Raw genomic sequence first — 22,273 nt, 5'->3', positions numbered from 1 at the left:
TGGTTATGCATGTGGTGTAAGATCTCATGTCCACGGGCGGATTTGAATTGCGGAATCCACATGGACGATCCTCAATTCAAGCCGCCTACAGGGAGACATGGGCGTCCGCAGCTTAATTAAAGTATGCGCATTTGTTTTGCGGACCTTCTGGTCCAGGAAACAAGTCGCAGCATGCTTCATTTTGCTGCGGATCCTGCACGGATGGCTTCCATTTAAGTTAATAGAAGCAGTCCGATCCGCAACCCATCAGCAATTAAATTCCCGACGGGCCGCGGATTCCGTGAGAAAGCGGCAAATTTTGAAGAAAAAAAGTTCCACTGCACATGTGCGGCAGCGCGCCCGCACACATCCACAGAGGAGAAAATGAAGGCCCGCGGAAGACCGGAATGGGCAAGAAGAGGACCTGCAGTGTCCTCTGCCACGGGCAGGGTTGGATTCCGCTGCGGGTTCCCGCATGTGGAATCCGATCCGCCTGTGGAAATGAGGCCTAACACAGGGTGGCAGTAGAGATACCACTTCCCATCTGCCGTATAGCATGACGGTGCTCACCACATTGGGGGCAGACATAACATACTAATGAGGTCTTCACTAAGCCATGGCGCATTGAGCACAGATTCTGTAACAGCCGTTTCCAGGCATCATGATAGTGGAGGATGAAAGGAAGGACAGACGATATATATAGGAAGCTTGAATTATGGTTTGCATGCAACGTGTTCATTCATGCACCAATGAAGGAGAGCACTGTATACTGGCTATATTACCGCAGTATGCAGCGATAGGGCGAGAGGGTGCAGGAAATTTCAAGGATTTGCTGGCATTGCTCCTCAGTCCGTGTTGTATGGTGGGTGTAAACTTTCTCAATGGCATTCCTGAATGTAGATTGTGGAGTTCCTTTTATGAGCACATCACAAGATGTCAAATGGGATGACAAAATATATAGGACGACCCAGTGCCGGCTTCATGGTGTTTATTATCAGGTGAACAGCTCACACACGACACGTAAAACGGATATATCAAAACCAGCACTAGAGGGGTCTTATGGGTAACCATGGCAACAGACAGACGCGGGGGTCTTGGTACATGCCAGTGTGCTGACCAGTGACATGCATGGTGTGTGCAGGCATTGTGACCCGGCTGCCCGTTCACTGGACATGCTACATGCCGGGCACGGTGCACAGTGAGGGGGTTCAGCTCACACCTGCTGCTGTCCTCGGGGGTCCTTGGCCGCTGCTGCCGAGACAGGTAGAGCTTCTTGGCCAAAGACTGTTCATACTGCTTAATACTGTCCTCCAGAGTGCTGCCCGCAGGCAGGAGGAGACAAGAGGAGATGAGAGAAGGGAGAGAAAGGAGACAGAATGAGGAGCAGAGACCCCAAACCTGTACACCGAGGAGAGAGGAGGGACAGGAGAGACCCCAAACCTGTACACCGAGGAGAGAGGAGGGACAGGAGAGACCCCAAACCTGTACACCGAGGAGAGAGGAGGGACAGGAGAGACCCCAAACCTGTACACCGAGGAGAGAGGAGGGACAGGAGAGACCCCAAACCTGTACACCGAGGAGAGAGGAGGGACAGGAGAGACCCCAAACCTGTACACCGAGGAGAGAGGAGGGACAGGAGAGACCCCAAACCTGTACACCGAGGAGAGAGGAGGGACAGGAGAGACCCCAAACCTGTACACCGAGGAGAGAGGAGGGACAGGAGAGACCCCAAACCTGTACACCGAGGAGAGAGGAGGGACAGGAGAGACCCCAAACCTGTACACCGAGGAGAGAGGAGGGACAGGAGAGACCCCAAACCTGTACACCGAGGAGAGAGGAGGGACAGGAGAGACCCCAAACCTGTACACCGAGGAGAGAGGAGGGACAGGAGAGACCCCAAACCTGTACACCGAGGAGAGAGGAGGGACAGGAGAGACCCCAAACCTGTACACCGAGGAGAGAGGAGGGACAGGAGAGACCCCAAACCTGTACACCGAGGAGAGAGGAGGGACAGGAGAGACCCCAAACCTGTACACCGAGGAGAGAGGAGGGACAGGAGAGACCCCAAACCTGTACACCGAGGAGAGAGGAGGGACAGGAGGGACCCCAAACCTGTACACCGAGGAGACAGGAGGGAAAGGAGGGACCCCAAACCTGTACACCGAGGAGAGAGGAGGGAAAGGAGGGACCCCAAACCTGTACACTGAGGAGAGAGGAGGGACAGGAGGGACCCCAAACCTGTACACTGAGGAGAGAGGAGGGACAGGAGAGACCCCAAACCTGTACACTGAGGAGAGAGGAGGGACAGGAGAGACCCCAAACCTGTACACTGAGAAGAGAGGAGGGACAGGAGAGACCCCAAACCTGTACACCGAGGAGAGAGGAGGGACAGGAGAGACCCAAACCTGTACACAGAGGAGAGAGGAGGGACAGAAGAGACCCCAAACATGTACACAGAGGAAAGAAAGGGGACAGGAGAGACCCCAAACATGTACACTGAAGAGGGAAGGGGGGACAGAAGAGATCCCAAACATGTACACAGAGGAAAGAAAGGGGACAGGAGAGACCCCAAACATGTACACTGAAGAGGGAAGGGGGGACAGAAGAGATCCCAAACATGTACACTGAGGAGGGGGGGGGGGACAGAAGAGACCCCAAACATGTACACTGAGGAGGGAAAGGGGGGGGGCAGGAGACACCCCAAACATGTACACTGAGGACGGAAGAGGAAACAGGAGAGACCCCAGACATGTACACCGAGGAGGGAGGGAGGGGAGGGGGGGGGGGGACAGGAGAGACCCCAGACACGTTAACAGAGGAGGGAGGGGGGAAACAGGAGAGACCCCAAACATGTACACCGAGGAGGGAAGGGGGAACAGGTGAGAGGGGGCATGAGAGGAAAAGGTTAAGATTTGCCAGGGAACAGAGAAAAGGAGGGGGTCTGCAAGCAGGGCCACACACCCTTACAGGATTAGGCCGCTTGCCGTGACCACGTTCAACATGTATTTTCCTGATATATAAGGGTCCAGAAGAGAAGGTGAGATTGACTCCTCCTCCTGCGCAGCGTCTTACCTGGCAGCTCTCCACATTGCTCTCTTCTCCGCCTGTAGTGCTCTGCGCTCCGCAGGCGATAGCAGCATCTCCTGCTCCGTTAGCTCCGGACTCTGCACCCTTAGACGTTCCTGCAGACGTCTTTCAGCTTTGGCAGTGCGCACCGGAGCGACTCCGTCTGTGCCAGTAGAATACACCGGACTCAGACTGTAGGGATAAGAAGGGCAGAAACTGAGAACAGAGCAGCCACTTTACATGGCATCAGACACAGAAGATCATTGGGGGCACAGTAAACTCTGGCCACTAGAGGGCAGAAAACATTGGGTTTAAGACATGCGGAAGGCGCCAAAGTCACACAATTTCCACAATGACATGAGCAGGAAAGGAGATCCCCCATGATAAAGTACAGACGTCTTACCCGGACATAGAGTTCGGTCTCTGCTCCAACCGGAAGGCATCCTCCAGCGAATTCCTCTGCGAGTCCGAAGGAGAATATCTGCAGGATACAGTGACAACTAGAGATTAGCGAGCGTACTCGCTAAGGGCAGTTACTCGAGCGAGCATTGTCCTTAGCGAGTACCTCCCCGCTCGGAAGAAAAGATTTGGGTGTCGGCGGGGGCGGGGAGCGGCGGGGGAACGCAGGGGAGATATCCCTCCCCGCGCTCACTCCCGCAACTCACTGCTCACCCGCGCCGGCAGCCGAACCTTTTCTTCCGAGCGGGCAGGTACTCGCTAAGGACAATGCTCGCTCGAGTAATCTCTAGTGACAACGTAACTATGTTCTCCAAAACTACCTGCTGCACCCAATACCACCAAAGAAAAAGGATTCTCACCCGCTCAGGGAGGACAGACTCCCACCATCCACACGCTCCACCTTGTACTCAACACCCTCAATGAAGATGCTGGTTGGAGTGCTGGGCGCCACTGTTCTCGGACTTGAGTCGCCCAAGTTGCCTTCCTCTTCTTCCCGTAGTAGCTGCTCTCGCTTCATCTGGATCTTTCGGGCTGAAAAACAGGATAAATAAGAGGAAAGGGGTCCAGTGTTGCCAACCTTAAAAGGACGAGGGCCTGATGTGCCTGCACCTACCTTCCTCTTCCTTCATTTTCCGCAGATCGTCCTCCCCTACCAGCGACACGCGCTTCGGAGGTCGGTCGCTCTGTTGCTGCTTCATGTCCATCTCAAAGTATTTCTGCCTCTCTCTGAATGATCGTTGCTCAGGGCTGTCCAGACCCTAAAAACAAAAACTGGATCACAGAAAGTACATATCCCCCCTCACCCCACCCAAATCAATGCACCATGTACAGTGCACTCCCAAAACAATCCATGGGTTCGACACACTTACCTCCGGCGTCCCACACGGACGGTCAGGAGTCATGGGACTTGAAGGGTCCTGAAACATAAGAGAGAGTTCAACGGTAGAGTCACAAGTTTGGCGCAATCACCAGACAGGACATTACTGTGCTGAAGCAGCAGCGACATGATTATAGTCTCATAGGTGATACACATACCTGCTGCTCAGGGTACGGTGAGGGGATGGCAGCAAATGTCTTATACACCTGTCTGGTTGAAGCATGGAGCCCATCACTGGGGGAGGAAGGAGTAGTCTGCGTAGGGCACCAAAGTAAGAAAATATATGTAAAAGACGAAAACATAAAATATTTCACGTCACATCCAGAAATAAATACCGCACTATAATAAGAGAATTTTTCCCCCCAAAAAAAGTCTGAAGTGTCAGCTCTCCAGACCAGATGCCATAGAACATCCAAGTCAGGGACTGGCTGGAGCTATTGGGATAAGGCACAGAGGGAGCTGCAAGCAGGAGAGCCGCGTACATTGTGCTGTTACAGTCTACGTGAATGTTGTGACATTACTTACCGGTCGGCTGTCGCCTTGGCTCAAAAAGTTAATGGACGCCTGAAACAAGAAAAAAAAAAAGTTACTGTAAAGATCCGATGCGTTCCCCACAGTACAGAGAGGCAGGTTCCACTGCTACTCCCATCATCCAGAGGAAGCCACCGCCGATACCAGAGTAGCATCAAGCACTCAAGACATGTATGAGCTCAGACCATACATGTGTCACACTACCAGAAGTACCATGCACCGTTAGAAACATGTCACTTGAATCTGACCCATACGCCTGCATTCACCCCCACAGGAGCTCCGAGAGAGCAGGCCTGCCGTCCTCCGAGAGAGCAGGCCTGCCGTCCTCCGAGAGAGCAGGCCTGCCGTCCTCCGAGAGAGCAGGCCTGCCGTCCTCCGAGAGAGCAGGCCTGCCGTCCATTGCCCACAGTAACCAATCACAGTGCAGAGCTATCATTCTTTAATCTGCTGTGGTAAAATGAATGCTGCGCTGTGACTGATTGCTACGTGCAACAAAACCATTGTGTCTTTTAGACAATTTTGATTTATTGGGTCATACATATCTATATCCCAGGGCTTAGCCCCTTCCCCTCAATGGCCCCCTGCACACGGGCGGAAATTCTGCGGCGGGATTTCCCGCAGAACCTCTGCCCGCCTGCATAGGATTGCATTACAATACGCAAATCGTGGCATGATCCATTTCTGTGCGGGTCTCGCAGAGCCGGAGCTGCGGGAAAGGTGAGCGCTGCACTGGTCCCTGCAGGGGCTCGGGTCGGGTCCTGCTGTGAGAATTCTAGCAGCGGGATCCGACCCAGCCGTCTGCAGGCGGCCAAAATCAAACATGAGATAACCGATTTATATCAACAACTGCTATTTCGATGGCAATGGCCACACACTTCTGCCACCGCTTATCTCGGAGTAAACAACAGGATTAGATTGCGGATCAGTTGCTCACTTGAGGTTGTCAGCAGATCGTGCGGCAAACTGGTATTGCGGTGAGGTCCCGTAACCTAGATACAACCCCATAAAGTTACCCGCATCGCAACCCAATATTCCAGATTATAAGGTCATGCAGGACACAGCAGAACAGCCCCTCCTCCTCTGATGCCATTCTATCAGTATTAAGGTTACAGCAACCAGCGTCAGGCAGAGGCCGCTAGAAGCAGAAAGCAAAGGCAGGTACGTATCACTTACAAATCGAGTCTCCCTGCCAGTTTGGCGACAGGAGCGAGCTGGGGTGGCCTGACACGCAAGAGCAAAGTTATACTGTCATGTAGAAAAAAGAAAGTAACACAATGTAAAACTATATATGAGAGCGAGGAGGATATGAGCGTCAGTGCTGGAAAGGATTCTTTACAGTAACAGCAGAGAAATCCTGTACTTTAGGGCACTTATAAAAGGGACAAAAGGGGGCCGGCACTTGTAAGCAACGTGATCAGCAATACTGGGAAAGATTCTTTACTATAACAGCAGATAAACTGGTGTTTTCAACTGTAGGAGCATCAGTTGTGCAGTTTTTCACGTCTATAGAATCACTGACAGTGGAAAGAAATCAATACAGGAAAGGTTTCTTTACAGAAACAGCAGTTAAACCCCACAATCTCCATCTAGAAGAAGTGGTAACAACTAAATTACTAAGAGAATTACTAAAAAGGACTTGTGGATGGCCATCAGCGGTGTATAAATTGAAGGGGTCTTCACAGTCACAGCAGCTAAATTGTGGAATGCCTGACTAAAGGGTCAGTACCTATAGGTTTCTTAACCCCTTAGTGATGGGCCTATTTTGCAGCTTAAACTATTTTCTTTGCATTGTCCCATTGAAAGAGCCATAACTTGTATTCTTTCATTGACGTAGCTGTATGAGGGCTTGTTTTTTGTAGGACAAGTTGTATTTTCTAACGATGTCAGTTTAAGTTACATATAATGAGTTGTATACCATATGTTTTTATACTAAAATATAAACTTTTAGCAAGAAAAAAATCTTAGCAAGCATGTGCATCTTGAGGTCCAATGTCAGGAGGGTCCAACAGTGCCAGAGCGCCCTGACTGCTTCTATAATAATCAGCTACAGCACAAAAGAGCTGATTAGGACCACCAGTAAGTACTCACTCCTCCCTCCACAGATCCCATCTAGCCGCTGCCAATTATCACAGACTCTGACCTGTGATACTTCTCCCCAGTGTCTGCATTGCATGTACAGGACGTGCAGCTATCGAACTCCACTTAAAACGAAACCCTCCACTTCTTTAGCCCACCAAGGAAGTTTTAATTAGTTTATTTTTATCTTATTTTCTGTTGCATAGACCTGGGTGTGTCCTATAGTCCACAAAATACAGTAACATTAAAGGGGTTCTGTCATTAAAGAAAAAAAAAAAAATCAATACTTACCTATTCTTCCTCAGGCAGTCTTCTTATCAGATCTTCACCTCATCGATCATCTCCTGGCTCCTTTAGTCCCGGGTCATGTCACCTCCAGCTGGTCGGATCCTCTCATTCCGGTGACGAAGCGTACATTGGATGGCATTCTGCATGCCTGTAGGTCAATGTACGATACCTTACTAGCGACGCAGCGTTCACTGCCTAGCAGGGAATGCCGAATCCTCGGCAGCCTGCTTTAGTGCGACTGCGCATTATCTCACCACTAGTGTTTCATACACTATATGAAACACTAGCGGCGAGATATAGTGCATGCGCGCTAAAGCAGGCTGTCAATGTTTCAGCATTCCCTGCTAGGCAGTGAACGCTATGTCACTTGTTGCATTCACTGTCTTGCAGGAAGTGAACTGCAGATAATGGACGATCCAAAACAGGAAGAAAAGGATCTGGCCGGCTAGAGGGGACGTGACCCGGGGGACTGGAGGAGCCAGAAGAACGGTGAGTAGAAGATGCGGTAGAAGATTGCCTGCGGAGGAAGAGGTAAGTATTGATTTTTTTTTTTTCTAATGACAAAACCTACTGCGCAGTACAATTACACCACCATACGCGGCACTGTGCCGGGTGATCGCCAGCTCTATTTTTCACACATTTTAACCTTTTATTTTCGTCCCACTAGGGGGCTTGAATGTCATCATGCTATTGTTTATATAATACACTTCAATACTGCAGGCTGTCATAGTTGGCATACCCAGAGGCCATCTTCAAGCATCTGGGTGCCAAAGAAACCCATCAAGACTCCATGACCACTTTGCGGTGGTATGATCGGTGGCAGAAGGAGCCCCCCATCCGTAAGCCTTTTACATGCCATGCTCTCATTGACCGCAGTGTGTAAAAGGTTAAATGGCTGGCAATGGTGGCTTCTCCACTATGGGGGCAATGGCGGCGGTCCACACTGTTACAGCTGGAGCCCACGCTCTCCCTAGCACGTGAGACCCATGCCAGGCATATGCATCAGAATAAAGCTACTGTAAAAAGGTGTATTAGCGGTCGTTAAGGGGTTAAAAGACAGGTAGAGAAGGCAGTCTGTCATCAATGCAGGAAGGGTAGTTTTAGCTCAATGTAGGAAAGAAGTCTTCACACTAACAGTAGGTAAATCATGGAATTTCTAACTATAAGTGTTGGTGATGGTGTAATCTATTCTTAAAGGATTAGGACCCTTTTACATGGACCGATAATTGTTCAGATTCTCGCTGGATTGTTGGAATCTGAGCAATAATTGTTTAGTGTAAATGCCAGCAGCGACTGAACGACGAGCAATAATTTGTTTGTTATTTAGTTTCCGCACACATATAATCAAATGACGATCAGTCTGTGCAAACTATTCGTCGTTCATCTATGAATGATGGCAGATGAACCGGAGGTTGTTCCAGCCCGCCCGCATCTATTCATCGAGTGAATATCACTGGGACAGCTGACAGGCACTTCTGCATCTGACAGTCATCCCTGTGAAAAAGGACCCTCAGTCTACGATTGCCTTATCTATGCAGGAGGGGCGATGTTACACTCAAGTGTAAGAAAGTGTTCTTTACAGTAACAGCAGTTAAGCCCTCGAGTGTCTGATTGAAGGGCAGTAAATGAACATTATAACAATTGGCGCACTGAGCACTCCAGTCTCACCTGCTGGGTATTTGAAGGGGAAGGGGAAGGAGATGATGGGACGTCCCTTTTGTTTCCAGTTGTGAAGTCCCCAGATGGTGTCTGCAAAAGAGACAATTGGAAAAATTACCAAATTGGCAGGCGGAATCAGGACCTTGTAAGGATCCGCGGCCTGAAAAATTGCACAACCCAGGGCAGTTTATCCACACTGTTCATGCTACCTGCAGAAACCATTAATCAGATAACGTGAGACACGACCCCCAAATATACAGAACAAGGCATGCAGTACGGAACACGATTGTCACCTGCAGCTACTACTGCCTCCGCAGGCTGGAAACAGAACTACACAGCAATAGAGACACATCCGAGGACACCGTACAAGTTTTTCATTGCTGAAAGGACGCGGAGACAACACAAACATTTACTGATCTGCAAAAGCCTGCTCCAGTAGAACTACAGGTCTCAGCAATCCAGTTCGGTCAAGAAAACGAGGTGGTTTTGTATTTACAAATCGATGGTGACGCAATGATTGTGGAAATCTACTGAATGGAGTGAAGACTGTCTTCAAGGCAGCATGTTGAAGTAATCTGCTGTAAGAGCGCTTTCACACAGGATGACCTGTTGGGCGTAGATGCCCGACAGGTCGTTCCAGCGATGCTTCTACATAGGACTGATCATCGCTTAGTGAATAGAGCCGGAGTGGACTGAAGATCGTTGTAGCCCACACACCTCCATTCACAGTAAACAGTCGTTCATAGATGAACAGGCCGATCGGCGTTCACCTTTTATGCATGCATACATTGAACGATAAGCAATTTAGGATTATTAATTTGGTTAAGTCTCCACATACATTTACACAGGGCGATACACTGCTCAACAGTATTTTCGCATCTGGTGTGTGATATATCAATTCTTATGGGTTTCTGGGTGTAGAATCCGAATTTACCTTTAGAAATGATGCATCATGTAAGGTTTTTATGCAATTTCGATTTTTGCAAATTTTTTAAAAAGGTTTTTGTGTTTGTGCTCATTTTCTGGTGAATTACTCAAATTAAAATTAAATCCGTGACCAAGCTACACTCTTTATTTGAATGTAATAAGCGGTGGATGAAGTTCTAAAAATGGTCACTAAACGGCAGAACAATGTAGTTGAGCAGGAAGGTTACTGACATGAGCCTGTCTGTACTGCTGTTTAGTGTTTGCTGTAATCTTACCTCAGCAAATCGGTATTTTTTGAGTTCAAAAATACATTACCAGAAAAAACATTGAGTTCTGAGGGGTTTTTTTTTGTGCATTTAAAACCAGACAATATTTGGCAATACTGTATTATTGTCTATGTAATAGTGCTATGTATCTCAGAAATGTGACGTGATAGATAGAATCTGATTCTTCCACTGAATTCGGCACCCCACAATTTAGTTAAATCAACAAGTTTCCAAACCAGATACAGAAAATGAGTTTTGATTTGTTGACCAGTGAATCGTTCAGACTCTCGCTTGATCGTGGGAATTCGAACAATTAACAGTAAAAAGGGCCCTAAAGTGTAAGGCCCTGGGGCCGGGACGATGGAAATTATAGAGAGATTAAATTATGAGCTCCCAGGCTCAGGGATAATGGGAGCAATATATTATGTGCAATAGTGAGATTAGATTGTGAGCTCCTGGGGTCAGGGATGATGGAAGTGCTGCACTGTGAGAGACTGGGCAATTAAATGGTTAGTGCCTTGGCCCAGGGATGATGTGAATGACATTATGTGTGATGGGGAGATTACATTGTGAATTCCTGGGGACAGGGATGATGAGAGTAATGCCAACGGAACCATTAACGTTCAGGTGAACGAAACTGAATGATAATTGTTTCGTTTAAACGCAGCCAACAACTGAAAGATGAGCGAGAATCGTGAAGTTCTCACTCGTCGTTAAGTTTCAGCTGGCATAAAAAAAACAACGCTGGCTTGGGTACTTTTTAAACACCGATTGTTCTGTGATCCACATAGGAACGTACCTGGGGACTGCACGATTCTCGGCTAGTTCCGCCAGTCAAACGAGAATCGTAAAATTCTCACCCCTTGTAATAGGGCCTAAATACACTGTGTGAGGTACGGAGATTAGATTGTGAGTTCCTGGGGTCAGGGCTGGATGTGAATGAAGGTGCATTTACACACAAAGATGATCGCTCAAAATATGGCTTTTGAGTGATTATTTTTGCATAAACTACTACTTGGTACCAATGCCTATTAGTACAAATTAGTAACATGCGAGCTGTCAAGAGCTGTACTCAGGGAACCACCCAGTTTTCTCTGAATAAATTCCCTTTTTTTCTGTCACAGGGCTGACAGCTGAGACAATGTAATCAGCGCTGCCCGGGCAGAACACAGTGTGTGGTCCTTCTTATCAACTTATCAACTCTTCTGCCGAACGATGGATTTCATGCCAAACTGAAGTTCGTGGTTCGGCAGAAAAGCGAAAGATGGGCAAATTTACACCCAACGATTATCGCCAAAAAGATAGCTTTTGAGCGGAGTTTGAGCGATAATCGTTGTGTCAAAATGGGCCTTGATGAAGGCTATGACAACCTGATGATGGTGAGATTAGATTGTGAGCTTCTGGCGACAAGGATGATGGGAATGGCACACTGTGTATTAAAGCCCATTTACATGGAAAGATAATCTTTCAAATGACTGAAAGATTTTGCGATTTGCATAAAGTGTTAAGGCCCATTTAGACGGGACAAGTGTTGGGCAAACAATGCCTGACACTTGTCCCCGCATACATTCGCTACCGTGTTGTTGCATGGGAGTTAGTATCGCTGGCTCGCTCAGAGTGGCCAGCAAGGGTCAGGCAGGCTGCAGGAGATTTTACTCCTCACTCTCCCCTGCCCCTCTCCATTTACTTAACATAGCGGCTGTTCAGTACTGAACGGCTGCTATTTATACTGAATGATCATCGTTCAGCTCATCGTCCATCGTTTATGCAGCATAAACGATGGACGATGGGCTGATCGTTCAGTGTAAATAGCAGCTGTTCAGTACTGGAGAAAGGCGGGGGATAGTGAGGAGTAAAATCTCCTCCAGCCGCCCTGCTGTAGCCAGCAATACGAGAGGGAGTATGTGCGGGGACGAGTGTTGGGCATTGTTTGCCTGACATTTGTCCCTTCTAAATGGGCCTTTAATGGCCATTAACACTTTATCATCTTCAATTGCATGTAAAAGGGCCTCCGGGCGCTCTTTGCAGAGCCCGGCGTTTGATCACACACCCAGCTGTGCACACAGCTGCACTGTTCTCTTCGTGACTGCGGGAAGGTTACAATGTTATCTGCCGATTCCCGTGGAGATGATAGCGTGTGGTCTATTGAGAGATCCTTTAATCTCTCACTGGCTGAAGGATAGATTTTAGGTTCAAGAGTAAATAAGTACAAGATGCCCGTGTTTACATGTAATGATTATCGCTCATTTTCGGTTGTCTGAAAGAGTGATAATGGTTACGTGTAAATGGGACTTTAAATAGTAAGTTTAGAATGTAATGTCCCAAAATCAGGGATGATGGGAGTGATATTCTCTACTCCTTAAGGTCTCACCAGGCTCCATCATTAATTGCGAGCACTCCCACCCCTCAGCGGTGACACTGCTTTGCCTTTGTCAGTGAGGGGAAGTGACAGCTGACAACCATCACGCTGAACCACGGCAAGTGGTGGGTGGTTGGGGGACAGGTGTTCAGAGGGAACATGGAGGAACGGACCAGGAAAAGAATATCCCAGGGCCTGCAATGTCAGGAGATAAGAACAGCGCTTTCTAAATGTGGCACCGTTATCTGCAGAGGGTCTTAAAGGGGGCGTTCTGAGTGATAAGCGTCTATGTGACACGTATTTAACATGTCTCAAGGGGCAGCAATGCTACATATCATCCCGCAGCTTACACAGAATATTCATCATCTGACCTGGATGTATATTGGAGGTGTCCGATGCCGAGACCCCCAGTGATCACTCAGGAGAGAAGCTACAGGTGTTCCACCCCCAAGTGATGTAAGAGGATTACAGGGGTCTGACGCTCTGAAGAATGGCGTCCTAGTGATGGTTCGCAACGTCCTGACCTCCACTGATAGAACTAATGGGTGCATGGCAGCAGAAGGGCGATAGTCTATGAGGACGACGCCTAACTCCTAATGTCTATGGTCGGTGGTTAGGGCATCACACGTTGTAGACACGTACCTGGATGGCGGGTTGTGCCAGGGCTTCATAAAGGATGTCACGGCACACAGCATCAGGGAAGGGGTAATCATACTTCAAGGTTGTAGCTTGTAATCTAGTAATCAGTCACCCCCCGGGGCGCAGCGAGCGACCGCTCCACGGCACCCCCAAAATAACATACCCCTCCCCACAGACTGACAACACTGTTCACACACACGAAGGACGGGGTGTCAGTGACAGCCAGAAGCGTGTGGCGATACAGGTCAAGAGTCAGAAGCACAGATGTGGCAATGTACACAGCAGCATCTACCATGAGGAGCCGACCACAGACATGCTGCAGACAGACGGCAGAGACTGTGACGGCCGGCGGCAGCGGCGCTGCTGCTACCATGTGACAACGCAAGCTCACACATGGGAACACCACACACGTGCAGTACAACACACACACGGTGCCGCTTGCCTTCTTGGAGTACACAGTGGTCTTCAGGACCCCCGAGCTGCCGTATCCCGTGGGAGGACCACTTAGGCAGACACCACCGGAGCCCAGACGCTTCTTGTTCGCCACCACAAACGGGTTTTCACTGAAAAGGATGGACTGGCAGTCCACAAGCACCTCCTCCCCTGCATCCGTCTCACTGGAAGGGGGTACAGCCTCCTGGGGGCTCAAGACGGGTGGAGGAGGTGTAATGGAAGGGGCAGGAAGGCATAAAGGGCCATTAGCTACAACTGTAGGGACAGGGTGGACAAAGGCCACAGGGACAGGGGCAGGAGTACAGGCAGGGTCCATTCCAAAAGGGAGCTGCAAGAGGGGGAGAGGGTTAAAAAAAAAGGAGAGATGAGGGGGCACAAGACAAGAACAGACAATGGTGACACGAGGTGTACAGTCCAACGAAAAAAAACTGAAATCCAAGATGGCGACCACCACGCAACCTCCTATGGGCTTCTTCTTCACAATCAGACACTGAAAACGCATCCAAGCCCAGTCCCGCTGTCAAAGTGAGGGTTTGTTACAATGTACTAGTATAAATAATCCTCATCAGCACATGGCGGATACCTCTTATCTGCCCTGAAACATTTCAACATCCCCAGCTGCTTTGTAAGCAGGACCAAGTGAGGCCTTCCTTATAATGGCAAGTGCAATATCGGTCTCAGAAAATCAGACTGATTAACCTGCGACTGTAATGCATTTGGGAGAAAACCACGTCACATTGCTGTAAATGTGTATATGTATAAAAAAAATTAAAATTTCAGTGTTCCAATAGTTAGAATAAAAACACATGGCACTCGCAAGCAAATCGCATGGCATGCAAGTGTAATGTGATTTTTTTCACATCCCCATTGGTAATAACGTGCAATTCCGCAACATCCGTCTGAGAAACTCAAGACCAATATTTCACTCGTAAACCTGTGATTTTTTTTTTCTACAATTGTGATGTGTTTTGCAACATAAACAAAATTGCATTCAATTGCGAGTGCAATGTGTGTTTTTGTTTTGTTTTTTTTAACGTTCCTAAGGAAATTAATCGGTGCGATTTCTGAACAGAATCACCCAAAATTAGGGCATGCTCCAATTTTTCGTTCTCACACTACTGCTGTCAGCGGAAAAAAAATTGTTTTTCATGTGCAATTTCTCGCAACGCACAGAAACTGCGCTTGAAACTCGCCCGTGTAAATACACCCATAGTGGGTTATTGTCGCATGCGAGTTCTGTCCATATCGGAATAAGACCGTAATCTCATTAGAAAATCATCAGTGTAAATACACCCTTAGGCTTAATGTTCACTCAGTGCTGATTTGCTGCAGATATCACCCCTTCAATTAGAATTCAACTGAAAAGGGCAAAGTCTGCTGCAGATCTACACCATGTGTGAATGCAGCCTTTACCTCTGAAGGTAAAAAAAAATGAATGCATTCACTGACAGCAAGCAGAAATGTTGGAAACGTAAGGCACGGAAACACAAACTTAGAACTTCTCATTAGTGCACCACAAACATATGCAATATTGGGACTGCTGCATGATTGCACTACCCAATCACAGCGTCACGTGACCGTCGCTGGGCATACCCATTGGACACAACGCTGCTTGTAGCATCCCGTCTAACCACCATGGCAGCTCTGAGCTAACACTTAGATCGGACTTTCTTAGATGCCTTGACCCCAACATGATGCATATAAGTATGCAGCACTGATTACACCCCCAAAACTGCCACTGGACTAGTCAATAACGTGCCCCCCCCCCCCAAAAGGCCATACAGGACGATCGCTGAGGTATGAGGCACTGTGAACCTCGGCTCCTCTTCTTGTCACCCAGGAACATTAGATTCAACCTCTCCTTAAGCAGAAACAGCTGATAACAGAGAGCAACAGACTGTTCTCCTTTTGTAAAGGCCTCTCCTTCCTAGTATTCGTTCTTCCCATCAGCCTCTCACCAGCCTGATAAGAGAGAGCAACAGATTGCATTGATGAGTGCAGGATACAGACGGCAGGTTGTGTAAGACCTCCATATACCTGAGGAGCGTTCCTGGACTGACCCAAAGCCACAATGTATAGGAACCGGCTCCAGAAACAGACAAGGCGCAGAGCGACCCCCCGTTACCCCAAACAGACAGGGACATGAGGGACGGCAGTGACGGGGGGAGGACATGTCCGGTACTCACAGCTCTGAGGTCCGCGCTGCACTGTCCCCCTCGCTCCTCACACTACTGGACCAGGAGCGAACAAGAGCTTCCAAAAATAGTGACTGTAGGAGGGGGAGGAGGGTCTGGAATGGCAGCTGTGAGGCCCGACGCAGGAATAGATCCTGACACAAGGAATGACACATTCCCTCAAAACCACCGCATTCCTTACCCATCCCCCACAGCAAGACCTAAAACAAACCCTTGCCAACTGGGCAGCCAGTGCCAGCCATTGCACCAGCAGAGTGAGTCTGTTCAATGCCAGTCACCGGCACTACAAGTCAGTCCAATGCCAGTTACCAGCACAACAAGCCCTATAAACCACCCAGTACATGCTGGGCACCAAAATCCAATGCCAGTCACTGGCACCGCAAGTCTGTACAATCTGAGCCCCCATGCATGGGGGCATCATCAGTCAGCACCCTGTGCATCGGATCTCCACATTGAAGAATCAAAACAATAGAGGTTTCCGGCACAAACTTCCGCTGTCATTTACAAAGTTCCATATGGAAGCCTCCAGATAAACAAGGAGTAATGTCAGATGCATGGCATCACTTGTGCCCACTCACCCGGTTCCCTTTAGGTAGGCCGCTGCTGGGTAGAGCTGCCAGGGTCTTGTAGTCGAGTTTGATTGGTTCAGTAGTCGTCATTGTCGTCGTGGTTGTAGTGAATCCCTGCAAATAACGGAGGACATGAGGAAAGGGGCGAGAATGGTGCCCACCTATGCACCAGTGTTTGAAGGTCAAGACGCCAATCATCCTACACCACCACCATAAACAGTTTATTAGAAGCTCCCAGAATCCACAGCACTTGGCTTCTACCGCCACATCATCATGAGAGCATTTAGTGGAAAGTCAGCAAATCCCCACCATAAGGAGAAGAGCTAGAGAGATAGAGAACAAGTCACAGCTCCTGTGCCCATGACAACACTTCCTGCTAGTGCTCTTATCATAAGCATGTATGCAAATCTCCTACACTACACATACAAAGCAAAACTATAGAAACTGTTGAGCAACTGTGTACATGCGTTACTTAAGCGCCATTTACACTGGACAATCATCACGCATAATTAGTTCAATCGAACGAAAAAGCGCGGTAATCGTTACACCTAAATGCAAAGCCATCATTTACTACTTTTTGTTTGTCGCTCACTTTCAACCAGCAGAAAAAGCATCGCTGGTTCACTCACTTCTTGCTCCGTCTAAACGTTCCTTGCTCAGCGCTTCACATAGAATGCCAAGCGGTGATTTGTCTAAATGCTCTCCATTAGCGCGAGCAACTAGCGGCGACGTCACCCGCTTGTGCAGATCGTTCAGCCGACAGTCGTCCCGTGTAAATGGGGCATTATCCTGTATTATACTCCAGAGCTGCACTCGCTATTCTGCTGGAGTCACTGTGTACATATATTACTTAACCTGTACTGATCTGGAGTTCTATTCTGGATTGTACTCCAGAGCTGCACTTAGTATCAGTGCAGGATAAGTAATGTATGTACACAGTGACTCCACCAGCAGAATAGGGAGTTACATCCTGTATTATACTCCAGAGCTGACCTCACTATTCTGCTTGTGGAGTCACTGTGTACATACATTACTTATCCTGTACTGATCCTGAGTTCCATTCTGGATTGTACTCCAGATCCTGCACTGATACTGAGTGCAGCTAAGTAATGTATGTACACAGTGATTCCACTAGCAGACTAGGGAGATACATTCTACATTATACTCCAGAGCTGCACTCACTATTCTGCTGGTGGAGTCACTGTCTACATACATTATATATCATGTACTGATCCTGAGTGACATCCTGTATTCTACTGCAGAGCTGCGCTCACTATTCTGCTGCTGGAGTCTCTGTCTACATACATTACATATGTACTGATCCTGAGTTAAGATGCTTTTACACAGAATGATCATCATTCAGATTCCTGTCATCCAGAGAGAATCTGATTAATAAATAAAATCGCTCAGTATAAAAGCATGCAGACATCTTAACGTATCGTTCCATGTAGACAGACAGTCGTTCACTTATGAGCGACTGTCTGCTTACTGTGAATGGAGGCGGGTGGACTAGAACAATCCCCGGCCCGTTCCACCTCCATTCAGTAAGCAATACTTATTCTATTGTAAAAGCAAAGGATTGATCGTCGCTGGAACAAGCTGTTGGGCATTTTTTGCCCGACAGCTCGTCCTATGTAAAAGCAGCCTTACATCCTTTATTATACTCCAGAGCTGCACTCACTATTGTGCTGTTTGTTATTGGAAACAGCAAACTTGTGAACAGACACACCTAATAGCTGAGCTGATCTAGAATGCAGGGGGGCTATTCGTTTTCCCTATATACAAAAGACTGGTGTAGAGAAGCAGACACTGAAGAAGCAGGGGAGGCTAGAAGATTTCAGCTCTGAAGTTACACAAATGTGAATGCAGCTCTGGAATACATAACACATCCTCTCCTTGTAGTCTGGGGAGGATTCTCACCTTGGCCTCTTCCTCGAGGAGCCTTGTAGCCTCCTCCCGTTCTTTACGCATTTTCTCCTTCACAGAGACAGGACAGTCAGAATAAGCAGGTGCCGGAGCCGTGCACAAGGAGGGACAAGATGGAGAGAAAAGCAGTCAGGAAGGAAAGGAACAAGGAGGAGCGTCTGGTAATGGGGAAGATGGAGGGGAAGCGTGAGGATGGAAGGAACAGAAATGCAGGAAGCAGGTGGGTCTGGGGTGGTGGAGCGCATGAGAAGGTAGAGGGGGGAGGGGGGGGGGGCTCTACCAGAACGGAACTTTTGCCATACATTGGTGGCATCAATGAGCAGCTAAAGAGCTGCCATTGCACAACACATTTCAGAGCCATTAGCAGGTTCCTGATTAAGACGCTGAAAATGAGTCAGCCTCATACCATACGGTGTTGGATGGGTCATTGCCGGATGGTCCCCAATGACAGGAGTCTTTAGAGAGCAGTTCTTTTACATTACGTCAATGTCAGAAGATGCAGCTTGGATGGATTCCCCTTTAAATGTAACTCCACCCCTCAGCTACTTTACATAATCAGCTTTCTGGACCACAAAACGCTTCAAACATAATGGAAAATGTGAGATGCCATGCAGGTATTAATGGAGGCGAAACGAGTCAGGAGCAGAGCGCCACCTCTGGTCAGATAATCTACAGCATGTATCCTTCACTGATCCCAAGCTATAATTGGTCGTCTACTCCAGTCACATCCAAAGCTACGTTTGCAATTTCCCCCTATTTCTTGTTATCTTCCTGCTGGTTCAATGTATTGTTCTGTGCTGGTGAGAGCAAGTTTGTCAAGTCAGTACCGACACATTTCGAGGTGCAGCCAGCAGTGATTGCTGCTCTGAAGGGGACTAAGGTATAAGTTATGATGTAACAGCAGAATAGACTTCAACTCTAGATGTGACTACAGAATAAGACATGATGTGAGTGGTCTAGAAGACATAATAAAAATGTGGATGCGGCTCTGGATGTGATTGGAGTATAAGACATGATATAACAGAACTGAGTACATCTATGGATATGACAGGAGTATAAGACAAGCAGAATTATTAGTACTGCTTTGGATGTGACTGGAGCACAACACAATGTAAGAGCAGAATAATGACTGCAGCTCTGGATGTGACAAGAGATACAGGACATGATGCTACAGCAGAACGATTACAGCTCTGGATGCAAGTATAAGACATGATGTAACAAAATTGTGAGTGCAGCTCTGGATGTGACTAGACATAAGTCACGTCATCACAGAAGGACTACAGCTCTGGATGTGAGTGTTGTATAAGTCACGATGTGCCAGAACTGTGAATGCAGTTCTGGATAGGACTGGAGTATAAGTCATGATGTGCCAGAACCAGAAATATAAGATATGATGTGGTAGCTGAATTGTGACCGAGCGTAGCACATGATGTAAAAGCAGAACGGTGACTTTAGATGTGGATGCGAGTGGAGTATAGGACATGATGTAATAGCAGAACTGAGACTGCAGCTCTGTATGTGACTGGAGCATGACATGTAACTTAAGATCAGGGAAAGTAAAGCATTTCCTACACCTCTGTATACTGCGACAGAACGGATAACCTAAAGGTGTACAGGTCAATTTGCACTGTGACAAATATCCCTGGGTTGTGACCCCGGGAGGTGGACGCTGGGCCGCGGGGATGGTGAGCGCTGTATGCACGGAGCAGTGATGGGGATGAGGCGGATGGATGGTTTCTCACCACTTTTTCCATGTCATCTCTCTCCCACTTCACCTCCCGACCCAAGTCTACCTCCTGCCAGAGAAGAGGAAAGAGTCAGCGCCGGCCTGGGAGAGCACAGCAGCGCCTCTGTCTGCACGTCAGCTTCATACCTTCTGCAGCCGCTCCATCTCTTCCGGGCTCATATCTCTGTCTATGGAGGAGATGCTTTCCATGCTGTTTTTCCTTACAAGACCAGCAGCGAATGGATTGGCGATCACACCTGGAGACGCCTGGAGGTAAAGACAGAACCAATCAGAACAGAATAGACTGCAGGGGTCATGATGCTGGTGACCACAGAGATGGCATGTACTGCACAGATCATGGGGGGATAAGACTTAAAGTGGAATTCTAATTCAAGAGAAAGGTTTTTATTGTGTAGCTGTTCTGGGAAGGCATCTAAGGGGTTAACACTCCCACAATCCTGGGGAGCATTCTGCTGGTTACCCACCCCTAATGTGCGATGTGTAGGATGTGGGGAGTCATTGGTTTTGTACCTCTATAGAGTTAGTGCACACTGGATCGAACCCGTCACAGACAAGAATGATGAGCGTGTCCCCGACCCCGCGCAGTGCCTGCACCGCCTCCGTGTGCGTCATCCCCAGCAAGCTCTGCTGATTCACCTCCAGGATCCGCATGCCAACCTTTAGCCGTCCGTCACGAGCTGCTGCCCCTGAGGAGCTCACCTGGAGGAGACAAGATCCGTGGTTACATCTATAGACCGCTGACAAAGCATTAAAATAGCACCAAATATATGTGATATATGAGACTTGTCCGAAGCCCAGCAGTGACTCTCACCTTAGAGATGAAGACGCCCTCATCAGTTGGATCCAGCGGGTTCCCGGGGTGACCCTTGGCTCCGCCTCGAATGCTGATTCCGAGTTTTTCGCCAGGAGCCTTCACGATGCAGATTTCCTAAAGAAAACAGAGTCAGAACTTGGGAGAGGAGCAGAAACCCCCGTCACACAAAAACAGGAAACATATGCCAAGTACAGCTATAATTAAAGGGGGTGGGGTGGGGCGATGACTACCTGTCAAGACATGACAGCCTGGTTGTCAGCAGTAATAGAGAAATAGCTGTTACTGTAGTACAAGGTTTTCTATTGGTAAGGTCATCACCCAGGGGGCGGAGCTGTGACTACCTCTCAGACATTATATAGGGGCTGGTAGCCAGCATTAATAGATGAATAGCTGTTACTGTAGCATATGGTGTGTGGAATTTAGGTCTAAATCTCATTGAATTATATCAGTGATGTCACTACCAGGGGGGCAGGGCTGTGACTACCACTAAGACATGATATAGGCACAGTATTTTCTGTGTCTTGTAATCCCCCTTTCTGCGCCACACGCCGTCCCCTCCTCAGGTCTTCATGATCGACGCTCTACATGACTCCAAGCAGAACCTGCTGCTTGATTGCTCATGCACCATTTGTGGTGTCAGACATTCCCCTCGTGACCTCAGTGCCCCCAGCAGCTGGTTGGTGTCTGAACTGAGCTATGTGGTCACAGGACGAATATTTATCCTTTCTGCTGGGAAATGACAGATAAGCTACATATAACACGGATTACACATGTCTTATCCTCGAGTCATATCCAGAGCTGTACTGACAATACTTGCATCTAAAAGAGGTTTTCCAGGGAAATACTAATCGATGACCTATCATCAGGATAGGTTATCAATAGTTCATCGGCCAGGGCCCGATGCTCAGGACCCCGACCGATCAGCTGAGCAGGTGCATGCTGTCAACGCTGCAAATACACAGAGGTCGGAGCGGAAGCCTCCACGCTGACCTCTGTGTGATTGTCTGTGCTTGCAACTGCAGGCACAGCTCCCGGCTCCTCTCTGACCTCGGTATTTACAGCACTGACAGCATGCGTCTGCTCAGCTGATCGGTCGGGGTCCCGAGTGACAGACCCCGGCCGATCAACTATTGATGACCTATCCTGATGATAGGTCATCAATAGTATTTTCCTGGAAAACCCCTTTAAGCAGCCATTCCATTAGGTCTAATGCTCCAGTCACATCCAAAGCTGCATTTTAATATTATTCTAGCTGAAACATGAAGTTAAACTACAAATACTAAAGAAAAAGACAGCACCAACACATTTGCAGAAAAAACACTTAAGCATTACCCCAGTGCATTGTGGAAGATGCAGTGATTTTCAATGACCGGTGAGTAAGAGATAACGTAACAAGAATTATGACGGCAGCTCTGGACGTGACTGGAGTATAAGAAATGAAGT

General features: G+C 48.2%; 1 protein-coding gene across 17 annotated transcripts in view; it reads right to left on the bottom strand.

Moving 5' to 3' along the window:
- SCRIB (scribble planar cell polarity protein) overlaps nt 1-22,273 on the bottom strand; it is a 75,311-nt gene that overhangs the window by 11,992 nt on the left and 41,046 nt on the right. For 7 of the 17 annotated variants that reach the window (XM_066578205.1, XM_066578210.1, XM_066578211.1 and 4 more), the window contains 17 exons: nt 20,828-20,944; nt 20,527-20,715; nt 20,143-20,262; nt 20,012-20,065; nt 18,264-18,320; nt 16,353-16,457; nt 13,569-13,907; nt 8,945-9,025; nt 6,086-6,157; nt 4,907-4,945; nt 4,540-4,635; nt 4,374-4,421; nt 4,118-4,262; nt 3,864-4,035; nt 3,449-3,526; nt 3,052-3,237; nt 1,199-1,297 (listed from right to left, as the gene is read on the bottom strand). In XM_066578205.1, the coding sequence (XP_066434302.1) occupies nt 1,199-1,297; nt 3,052-3,237; nt 3,449-3,526; nt 3,864-4,035; nt 4,118-4,262; nt 4,374-4,421; nt 4,540-4,635; nt 4,907-4,945; nt 6,086-6,157; nt 8,945-9,025; nt 13,569-13,907; nt 16,353-16,457; nt 18,264-18,320; nt 20,012-20,065; nt 20,143-20,262; nt 20,527-20,715; nt 20,828-20,944 (1,997 nt within the window). The remainder of the gene's footprint in view (nt 1-1,198; nt 1,298-3,051; nt 3,238-3,448; nt 3,527-3,863; nt 4,036-4,117; nt 4,263-4,373; nt 4,422-4,539; nt 4,636-4,906; nt 4,946-6,085; nt 6,158-8,944; nt 9,026-13,568; nt 13,908-16,352; nt 16,458-18,263; nt 18,321-20,011; nt 20,066-20,142; nt 20,263-20,526; nt 20,716-20,827; nt 20,945-22,273) is intronic. The other 10 variants (XM_066578206.1, XM_066578212.1, XM_066578209.1 and 7 more) reach the window with 10 other exon arrangements.

Source organism: Eleutherodactylus coqui, chromosome 9 (genome assembly GCF_035609145.1).
Source record: "Eleutherodactylus coqui strain aEleCoq1 chromosome 9, aEleCoq1.hap1, whole genome shotgun sequence".
NCBI classification, from domain to species: Eukaryota; Metazoa; Chordata; class Amphibia; order Anura; family Eleutherodactylidae; genus Eleutherodactylus; species Eleutherodactylus coqui.
Note: the sequence above shows the minus strand (reverse complement) of the source record. Positions and strands in the feature narration are given on the sequence as shown.